The sequence below is a fragment of the Pelodiscus sinensis genome, chromosome 6 (assembly GCF_049634645.1).
Source record: "Pelodiscus sinensis isolate JC-2024 chromosome 6, ASM4963464v1, whole genome shotgun sequence".
NCBI lineage: Eukaryota > Metazoa > Chordata > Testudines > Trionychidae > Pelodiscus > Pelodiscus sinensis.
This window is the reverse complement of record NC_134716.1, coordinates 129,372,051-129,382,414: the sequence shown is the minus strand read 5'-3', so window position 1 is coordinate 129,382,414 and position 10,364 is coordinate 129,372,051. Positions and strand designations below refer to the sequence as shown.

General features: G+C 64.2%; 1 protein-coding gene across 4 annotated transcripts in view; it reads right to left on the bottom strand.

Annotated features, from left to right (window-relative positions):
- Positions 1-978: 978 nt before the first annotated feature.
- Positions 979-10,364, bottom strand: part of LOC102462785 (phospholipid-transporting ATPase ID) — a 117,232-nt gene continuing 107,846 nt past the window's right edge. For all 4 annotated transcript variants that reach the window (XM_075932841.1, XM_075932840.1, XM_075932842.1 and 1 more), the window contains 3 exons: positions 7,192-7,330; positions 2,284-2,414; positions 979-1,577 (listed from right to left, as the gene is read on the bottom strand). In XM_075932841.1, coding sequence (XP_075788956.1) covers positions 1,368-1,577; positions 2,284-2,414; positions 7,192-7,330 — 480 coding nt within the window. In that variant the 3' untranslated portion in view covers positions 979-1,367. The remainder of the gene's footprint in view (positions 1,578-2,283; positions 2,415-7,191; positions 7,331-10,364) is intronic.

The following is a 10,364-nucleotide window of genomic DNA, read 5'->3' as shown; positions in this document are numbered from 1 at the left end:
TGCTCCCTGGGCCCTGCAGATTAACGCCCCCCCACACCCCCCCGGGCCTGCTGCTCCCTGGGCCCTGCAGATTAACGCCCCCCCACACCCCGCCGGGCCTGCTGCTCCCCGGCCCCTGCAGATTAACACCCCCCCCACACCCCGCCGGGCCTGCTGCTCCCCGGCCCCTGCAGATTAACACCCCCCCCACACCCCCCCGGGCCTGCTGCTCCCCGGCCCCTGCAGATTAACGCCCCCCCACACCCCGCCGGGCCTGCTGCTCCCCGGCCCCTGCAGATTAACACCCCCCCCACACCCCGCCGGGCCTGCTGCTCCCCAGCCCCTGCAGATTAACACCCCCCCCACACCCCGCCGGGCCTGCTGCTCCCCAGCCCCTGCAGATTAACACCCCCCCCACACCCCGCCGGGCCTGCTGCTCCCCGGCCCCTGCTGCGACACGAACAGCAGGGCCCAGCCGGCTGAGAAACAGGCTCCACTTGCTTCCCCGCCCAGACGCTGCCGGGTGGCCGCCCTGGCTGAGTCAGGCCGAGCCAGTTCCGGCGCGAGGAGGGCTGCTCCCAAGAGCGGGCCGCAGGGAGGCAAAGGGGGGCGGAGGAACCCCTGGGGAACCGGCCCTGCCGGGCAGTGGGGGACCCCCAGCGCTGGCTGCCCTCACCGGGCCGGGTTGCTCGGCGGCGCCTGGCACGGCCACGTCTGACTGCGCCAGCAGCTACAGTCTGCGGCTCGGCCGGCACTCGGCGCCCCCAGCCTGACACCGCGGGAGGCTGCTCCGTGCGCGAGCCCATCGCCCATGGGACGGCACGGCCCGTGCTGCAGCCAGCGGCCCCGCAGGCGCCCCGCTACCACCCCGCTGGCGCCGTTACCCCTCCCCGGGCTGTGGGGAGCCAGGCGACGGACGGGCTGGCTCCCGGCTGGCCGAGCTCCCTGCGCACTGCCCCCGCTCCTTGGGGCAAGCAGGGCCCGGCACGCACACTGGGCAGCCCTTTGGCCACGCTTTATTGGAAAAACGATGATACAAAAAGGACCCCCCTGCCAATCCCAGCGCACAAGCCAGGCTCTGCCCCTGCCAACCCCGGGACGTCTGCGCCGGCGGCAAGCGCGCCCCGGGCCTCGCGCCTTGCGTGTCCGATGCAGCGTTGGCAGGTCCCGCTTCAGCCGGCGGCCTCGAGGGCGGGTGGTGGGTCCGCTCGCCCCTCGCGGCTCGGCAGAGCGGCGCCTTTCAGCCTTCGACGCGCCCCGGCCGTTCCCCCCTTCCCTGTCCCCGGAGCAGGAGCGGGAGCTGAGCCCCCTGACCGGGCGGGCCTGGGCAGGTGCAGGCGGGCGCTGGGCCAGGCACCGGTTCCTCTCTGGCTGCCCGCGCCTGCCCTTCACTTGTGCCGGTTTCTCTCGCTGTTGGGTGAAAAGGTCCCGGTGAACGGCAGCTTGGGCCGCATGTTGCGCCCGGAGGTGATGAGCGCGCCAAAGCCGTGCTGGTGGGAGAAGGCGTAGCCGGAGCGGCGGGTGCTGGTCCGGCGCAAGCGCGTCTTGGGCATGGGCGGCGGCGGCCGCTTCTTGGCCTCCCTGATCTTGCGCAGAACCTGAAACCAGAGAGCACCCGGCTCAGCAGGTGGGGGCGCAGCTACTGACGGGGCACAGGGCCCCCTCGGCACACGCTCCAGGCCGGCGGCTGGTACCTGCCTCCGCAAGGCCACCGGGCCCCCCAGCCACGCCGCAGGGTGCCCAATACCAGCCCTGGGTGGATCGGCCAAGGAAGAGGGGGCCCTGATGGGGCAGCAGCGGCAGGGTCTGGAGAGACGCCGCCCCCCTGCCCTGTCTGAGGCCCTGGAACCAGCACCTCGGGCAGCAGGTCTCCGTGCGGCGACCCCACTTACTGGTGGGTACGGTGAGACCCGCTGGCACCCAGGGCCGACGCGGATGCCTGAGCTCTGCCCCAGCCGGGCTGCGGCCCCTCCCTGCAGTAACTGTTGTCCGAAGGGGGCGCAGGGCAGTGAATTCCCTGCCCTCGCTGCCTCACCGGCCCCTGGGGCAGGACCAAGCGCCGCAGCCCTAGGGCCTTGCTCAGGATGTTTGGCCCGAGCAGGCGTGTGGGAGGCCCACCGAGGCCCGGCGGCGGGAAACGCCCCGCTGGCTTGTCTCCCAGCCACAAGCCTTACACCCTGCACCGACAAATAGCCCCGCGAGTTCCCCACCCCGAGCGCTCTGATCTGAGCCGGGCCGCGAGGCAAGGGCCGGGGCCACTCGCACCCGGGGCCCGGGCTCCGCGCAGAGAGCAGCGCCCCTCACTTTGTCACTGGCTGTCGGCATGAGCTGAGCCTTCAGGAACCGGCCGCCGACCACGGGCAGCACGCACAGGATGATGCTGAGGAAGATGGCCAGCCACACGCTGGGCTGGCTCAGGGTGTTCCGGGCTGTCCCTGCAAAACAAGGGCAGGGTCAAAGCCGCGGCCGGCAGCGCCGTTCGGCGGAGGGTCCCAGCGCAGCTTCCGCCCCCGGAGCGCCAGCCTCAGCCAGGCGCCGGCTTGGGACGGGGCCGAGGAGCCGTGCACCCCAATCCCTCTGCGGCACGGCCCGAAGGAATGGCCGGGCCTGGGCTCCGAGGGGACGCTAGCGCTCTGCCGGGACCCGGAGCTCGGCGTTTCTCCCCCGAGACGCACTCTGGCCACCCTCCCCCCCTCAAAACCCCAGGGAACCGGAGCCTGGGGACCCCAGGGAGCTCCCCGGGCAGGAGGGGAGGGGACAGGACACACCGTTCCTGCGCCCCACAGGGACGCTGCCCTTCTGCGACCGCCTCGCACCACCGACCGTTATTCCACGTGGGCCCCACGGCAGCCCCCGGCGCCTGCCAGCCCGTGACAGCCGGCCAGGGACCCCGCCCTAGAGCTGTGCACGCGACTCGCCTTCCCCAGCAAAGGGCTTGGCACCCATCCACAGGGAACTGCACCTCGGTTGTTCCGAATTCTGGTTCTGCCTCCGGCTGCTTGCAGCCCCCTGCCCCCAGCTGCACGTCCTAAGCACGCTCTCCGCTTCCGACCCAGGGCAGCGCTGAAAACATGGACCCAGACCTGACCCCACAGGAGCCCACGACAGGGCCCCCCCGGCACACAGTGATCCATGGATCACGGCTTTCACCTCGCTGGGCACCCTGCGTCCACTGCACCCCCCCGGCTCCGCTCCCTCGCGCGAGAGAGCCCCGTCCAAAGCCTTAACATCCAGCTCTGCACGTCTGCTGCTCGCCCCGGACGTGTCAGAGGCGATCTGGCTGGTTTGGCCTGACTCTACTTTATACCCCTTTTGTCCTCAAAGTGCTTATCCGCTCATTGGTGAATCGTTCGTTCTAGACCTTTCCAGGGGTTGACAGCCCACAATCCCCAGCGCCTTTAGTTCCCCGTTTCAAAATAGGGGCTGGGTTTGCCCTTCCTCTCCCCCTGGGACCTCGCCTGTCCGTCCTCCAGGGGTTCCCCAGCTGCGAACGGTCCTGAGATTGCTGAACTTGCTCCTTAAGTCCCCTGGCATGAAATTCATCAGGCCCTGCTGAGTGGAACACCTCTCATTGATGTAAATATCGATTAGCCCGATCGTGCCCGGTTCTTGGCTCGTGTTTCTCCCCCCTTGTTGTTGTGCTGAGCATCTGGTCACCATCAAAACTTTTAGAGCAGACAGGCACCAGGGATTCGCTCCCCTTCCCTGCCAAGCAGAGGGCCGACACTTTCCTTCATGTTTCTCTTGCTCCTAGTGGGTGTAAAGAACCCTTTCCCACAGACGAGGGTGCCCTTGCTAGACAGAACTCCTCACACGCTCTCATCACTCTGGTTTGTCCCTTCACGCTCGGGCTGTTCTTTGTCCCCTTCCTTAGCGATTCCTCCATGTTCCCAGTCCCCGTAGGGCTCCCTTGGGATTTTCAGGTCACTGAGGTGCGCCTCCTGGAGCCCTGTTGGTCTCTCACCGTCCTTTCTAGCTTTTCTTCACATCAGGGTCCTTTACCATCGGGCTGGCAATTTTGTCTCCCCGAGAAACTGCTGACTCCCCTGAGCAATTTCTTCCCTTAATGTTTCATCCTGTGGGATCTTCCCTATTAGTTCTCTGAGTCGGCTTCTCCGAAATCCACCGTCCGTACTGTGCTGCGCTCACCCCTTCCTTTCCTTGAATCAGGAAATCGTCAGGATGGCTTGCACCCTGTGACGTAGTGGGAGGTACCTTGCTGGATGCTATGCTGGGCAGTGGCTTGTGAGTGACCCTCACTGGCTGCAGCACGGCCCAGCAGGGCAGGGGGTGAGTCATTATGCAAAGAGGGTCTCTCAACCTGTCCGACCAGCTACCCCCCAGGGAGGGAAACAAAGGAAGGTGGATGCCGCCCCTGGCTGGGGGCAGGGCTGGAAGAGAGTTTTAATTTCTGTCTGGGAGCATGGAGGAGACAGCCTAGGGAAAGGGGCTGGGATTTAGGGGCCCAGGCTCCCCCATCTCAAGGGGGGCTGAGGCATCCCAGGACTGCCCTGGAACCGGATCACATCTGTGCTGTGCTGTATCCTGGAGAAGCAATAAACTCCCTCTGTTCTACTGGCTGGTGGAGTCTGTTCGTGCCATTACGGGGGTGCAGGAGACGGGGGACCCCAACGCGCCGTCACACACCCACATTCCCTTCCTCCTTCAGATTTGCTACCAACTTCTCCCTGCTGGCCAGATTCACGTATAAAATGGCTGGTCCCTTGACGCACCAAGCCTTATCCAAGCCCTTCCAGGCACTTTTGGGAAAGGTTGGGTTTTATCGGCCAACAGGCGTCAGGGTAATCCGAGTCCCCCCGGCTACCTGGTCTGGCGTGTAGGGTATTTCAGTCCTTTGTTCCAGAAACGCCTCATCCACCGCCCGCTCCAGGGTGCAGAACAGACTCCCCCCTACCATGACTTCACCCCTATTTCTACCCCTTTATCTCTACCCTGAGACTTTCAGCTGGTTTGCCCCTCTCCCTTCTGGTCCCCAGGCCAAGTGTCGATCGCTTGGCTGTCGACTGCAGCACCTCCTCCCTGCCTCCGCCTTTTCCTGAACAAATTTCCCCTCGTACCAGTCACGAGACTTCCCGCCGAGCTCTGTGATGCCAACGGAGTCACGGCTTAGTCAGCCCATGAATGTTTCCAGGCCTCCCCGTCTCTTCCCAGAGCCTGGCACTTGAGCAGACAGCCACGAGCGGAGCAGTCGCCGGACCCATTTCCCCCTTGCGGCGCCCGGGGCCCTTTGGGAATTTTCCAGCCCCCCCCCAGCTCTCTGTCACGGCCGCCTGTTCCATCTCCTGGGCACGGGCCGGCAGGATGGAGCCTGGCTTCATCTCTCATCCCAAGGACGGAGTCTGGGCTGCGGCAGGGCCTCAGGCGCCACCGAGCCCAGCCCCCTGCCCAGAGCAGGACCGGCCCCGACTCCACCATCCCAGTCAGGGCTGTGTCCAGGGGGACTCAAACACCTCGAGGGACGGAGATTCCACCCTCCCTCGGGAACCCTCCCAGCGCTTCCCCACCCGCCTAGGGAATCGTTTGTCCTGATGTCCGGCCTAGCCCTCCCCACTCAGGATTGGTCCACGGACGGGCTCGCTCTGCCGCCGCCGCTCCCGGGCTGAAGAACGCCAGCCAGAGGGCGGCTCACAGCCACTTACCGCCATGCTTGGGCTATTTCCAGGTGACGGCCCGCCCAGGCCAGGTAGCCGCAGCGCAGCCACGCTCCCCGCCGGGCGACCGTGCTTCCTCCCCGAACCACGTTTGCCCAGATGAGCTTCCCCTGGGTGTGTGGGGCCAAGTTCCACCCCCTGAGCGCTGCACGAGGCGGCACCATGTGGAGCAGCGTTTTCAGCAATCTGCTACAGGGCGTGTACACGGGTAGGTATGAGTGTGCATTCACCTGGCTACAGGGCGTGTACACGGGTAGGTGTGAGTGTGCATTCACCTGGCTACAGGGCGTGTACACGGGTAGGTGTGAGTGTGCACGTGCACTGGGCTCCAGGGTATGTGCATATACACGGGTAGGCATGAGTGTGCACATTCACTTGGCTACAGGGCGTGTACACGGGTAGGTGTGAGTGTGCATTCACCTGGCTACAGGGCGTGTACACGGGTAGGTGTGAGTGTGCATTCACCTGGCTACAGGGCGTGTACACGGGTAGGTGTGAGTGTGCATTCACCTGGCTACAGGGCGTGTACACGGGTAGGTGTGAGTGTGCACGTGCACCAGGCTCCAGGGAATGTGCATATACACGGGTAGGCATGAGTGTGCACATTCACTTGGCTACAGGGCGTGTACACGGGTAGGTGTGAGTGTGCATTCACCTGGCTACAGGGCGTGTACACGGGTAGGTGTGAGTGTGCATTCACCTGGCTACAGGGCGTGTACACGGGTAGGTGTGAGTGTGCACGTGCACCGGGCTCCAGGGAATGTGCATATACACGGGTAGGCATGAGTGTGCACATTCACTTGGCTACAGGGCATGTACACGGGTAGGTGTGAGTGTGCATTCACCTGGCTACAGGGCGTGTACACGGGTAGGTGTGAGTGTGCACGTGCACCGGGCTCCAGGGAATGTGCATATACACGGGTAGGCATGAGTGTGCACATTCACCTGGCTACAGGGCGTGTACATGGGTAGGTGTGAGTGTGCACGTTCACCGGGCTCCAGGGAATGTGCATATACACAGGTAGGCATGAGTGTGCAGTCACCTGGCTACAGGGTGTGTACACGGGTAGGTGTGAGTGTGCACGTTCACCTGGCTACAGGACGTGTACACAGGTAGGCGTGAGTGTGCATGTTCACCAGGCTACAGGGCATGTACATGGGCAGGCGTGAGTGTGCACGTGCACCAGGCTACAGGGCGTGTACACAGGTAGGCGTGAGTGTACATGTTCACCAGGCTACAGGGTGTGTACATGGGCAGGCGTGAGTGTGCACGTGCACGTAGCTGCAGGGCGTGTGTGTGTACACGGGTAGGCATGAGTGTGAACTGTGTGGCCAAGTGGGTACACAGGCATGTGCATGCACGAGTGGGCTCCAGAGACAGGGCACATGTGCTAGTGCACACCCCGGGGTTATAGCTAAGATCCGGCGTGGTGTGGCCTCCAGGGGCCTGACACACTGGGCCTCCCTCCGCCGGGGACCCACGGCCGTGCGGCACTGCCCACGGGGGTCGCAGGGCCCTGCGGGAGCCGCCCCTGCTTACCAATGAAGGGGAAGGAGGCCGTGAAGATGAGGTACATGCCGTCGCTGTACATGGTGAAGATGATGGCGAAGTACACGGAGAGGCTGCCCCAGATGAAGAACTGGTTCACAGCCGTCCAGTAGGCAGTGTCCAGCCCGATCTGAAAGGAGGAACCCGCAGCGCAGCGTGTTAACGGCTGTAGCGAGTGCTGAGTACAGGCGGGCGGAGGGCTGTTCCCCGGCTGTCCCCTGCCCGCCAGCTGCCTCGCTTACCTGCACACGACAGGCTGCGTGGCCCAGCCGGCACACGTCACAAAGTGTTTGCTCCCCGTGGCAAGTCGGGGGGGGAGGAGCCATTAAGGCCCCGATTTGCATAAAGTGGACAGCTACACGTCAGGGACACGAGAGCGACTCTGCCATCTTTCTCCAGCCATTGCACCCACCCTATCAGCCCGGGAGCCAGCCAGGCAGGGGCTGATCTGGGCACTGTGCCAGCCTTGTCCGAGGAGACCACGGTCACAGACCCATCGGCTCGTGGGGCTGGAGGGGACCTAGTCCGGACCCCTGCACTCATGGCAGGGCGCCGTGTTACCTAACCGGTGTTTCTCAACCTCTCTTTTTTTTTAAAAAGTAACCCTTTAAAACCAGTCGTAAGTACCTCCAGTACACACACTTTTTTCTACTGTTGCAACACGTGTGTTTAATCAACTCAATGGTAGCCGGGCGGGCGAGGACATTTTTGGGTGGAAAAAGTACAAAAATAATAAAACGCAAAAACTTGAAACCAAAATTCCGTTTTCTCCCAATGTCAGTTGTGTCGACGTACCCCCAGGCTTCCCTCGAGTACCCCCAAGGCCCCGCACAGGTGTCTATCTCGCTCCAGGGACGGACAGCTCACAGCCAACCGCCTGCTTTCCCCACCCTGGCACCCAGGCTGAGACACCTCCCTGGGCATCCAGGCTAAGCTTTTCCTATTGTCCAACCTGCCCCCCCGCCACACAGCAATTTAAGCCCCTTGTTTCCTGACCTGTCCTCAGTGACCAAGGAGAACTAAGTCTCCCCCCCCATAACAAGATTTCACATACTTGGTCTGCTCTCCCGTCCCCCCTCGCTCTACTCTAGACTGAACAACCGCCATCTCTTCCCCAGCGGTCCTGTGTGCTAACCCGGCCCCCTTTCGTTACCCTCCTCGGGACCTTCTCCTGTTTCTCCACGTCCTGCCCCAAGCGCGAGGCCCAGACCTGAACACAAAGCTCGGCGGAGGCTTTTATCAGCACTAAGTGGAGCGGAAGAATCACTTCTCCCGGCTTGTTTACAGCACTCCTGCTGAGACACCGCGGGACGGTTGCTTCTGGGTCAGAGCGTCGCACCGTTCGCTCGCACGGGGCCTTCGCAGCGCTCCTCCCTAGCCCGGCACCTCCCGGGGCTGTGGGCAGGTGGGTGTTCCTGGGCACTGGTTCCTATTGGAGCGCATCCTGGGGACCTCAGGCCGTTCCTCCGGTGTGTCACAGCCCTTTGCATTCTCCTCCCGCCCTGCAAAGCACCTGCCACCCCTCCCAGCTGGCGCCGTCCCCAGACTTTCAAGGGAAACGTGGGTGCCATTGCCCAACGCAGGTACGGAGCCAGGAACAGACCAGACCCCTGCAGACCCGCCCCCCGCTGTTTGACTGATCGATTGGCGTGGGGGGGCTGTCTGCTCTGTGACCCGGGTCCCCTGCGCGGCGAGGGGCCATTCCCACTGACTCCCCCACACGGTGTGATGCGGTGTCAGCACCTGGCTGGTCGCTTGGGCTGTGACTGACCCCTACTGGCCTCTGCCTGTGAGCACGGCCCAGCGGGGGGCTGCCTAAGTCCCATAGACAAAGACCCGACCGGTCAGAGGAGTGGGGGCAGCGAGGGACCTTGGGGAGTGAGTGTTCGGGGGAGGGACAGTCTGGGGCTGGAATCACGGAGGAACCAGGCTAGGGAGGGGCTGGAATCGAGGGGCCCAGGGACCCATCTCAAGGGGGCTGAGGCGTCCTGGCATCCTGACACGTCTTGTCTGTGCTGGGCTGTGTCCTGGAGAAGCAATAACCCCCCTGTTCTACTGGCTGGGGGAGTCTGTTCTCGCTGCTACTGGGGTGCAGGAGGCGGGGGACCCCGACGCTCCGTCCCACTGGTGTCAGAAGTGGGATGCACTGCACCCCATGGACGGCGCGTCCAGCAGCGAGTGCCAAGGCGCAGCAGAAGCAAGGACCTGAGAGCCAGGCGTGCTGGAGACAGAGCGAAGCGGTTCCTGGGGATCGTGGCTGCTGAAGCACTGGATTGGTGAGTCTGCACCGAGGGGACCGGCGGGGAGATGCCTACGCCCGACTCCTGAGGGAGACCTGGCGGGGCTGTGCAGAGACAGGGCCCTGCCCATGGGGAACGCAACCAAGGCCCAGCGGATTGCCCGGCTGGAAGAGAGCGACCCGTCCAGGGGCCTGGATCCCCAGTGAGCCACAGTAACTCCTCTCTGAACTCGCTTTTCCAACCAGTTGGAATCCCAACTGCTCAAGTTCAACCAAGCAGGCTTGTCTAGGCCACGTTTCCCTCCTCGGCTCAGGAGAAGGCCACACCAGCCGGTGTGAAACGCCTGACAGACGTTGGGATACATCCTGTCTACTGCCTTCCCCTTCACTCACCTCGTTTCTGCGTCCCCAGGGGCAGGTCGCGTTCGCCCACCCACAGCAGACCCACTGCCCATGCAAACTGACAGGAGATACACAGCTCTGTGCCTCGGTTTCCCCAGTGACACGGGGTGAGAGCCTGCCTCCTCCCGCCCCATCTGCTTTGTCCACCTGCACCGAGAGCTCCCTGCTCAGGAGGCCCCCTCCTCATGGCCCCACGATGGGAGACTCCTCCCAAGAGGCCCTGTGACAAACCAGGCAACTCACGTGTGTCCAGTTTAATCCTCGCAGGATTGGAACCGAGCGCCCGCACGGACCCACCCCCCCCAGGCGAGGCAGCCAGGCCCCGCATGGATCCTCCCCCCCCCCCAGGCGAGGCAGCCGGGCCCTGCACGGATCCGCCCCCCTAGGCGAGGCAGCCAGGCCCCGCACGGTTTCCCCCCCCAGGCGAGGCAGCCGGGCCCCGCACGGTTCCCCCCCCCAGGCGAGGCAGCCGGGCCCCGCACGGTTCCCCCCCCCAGGCGAGGCAGCCGGGCTCTGCACGGTT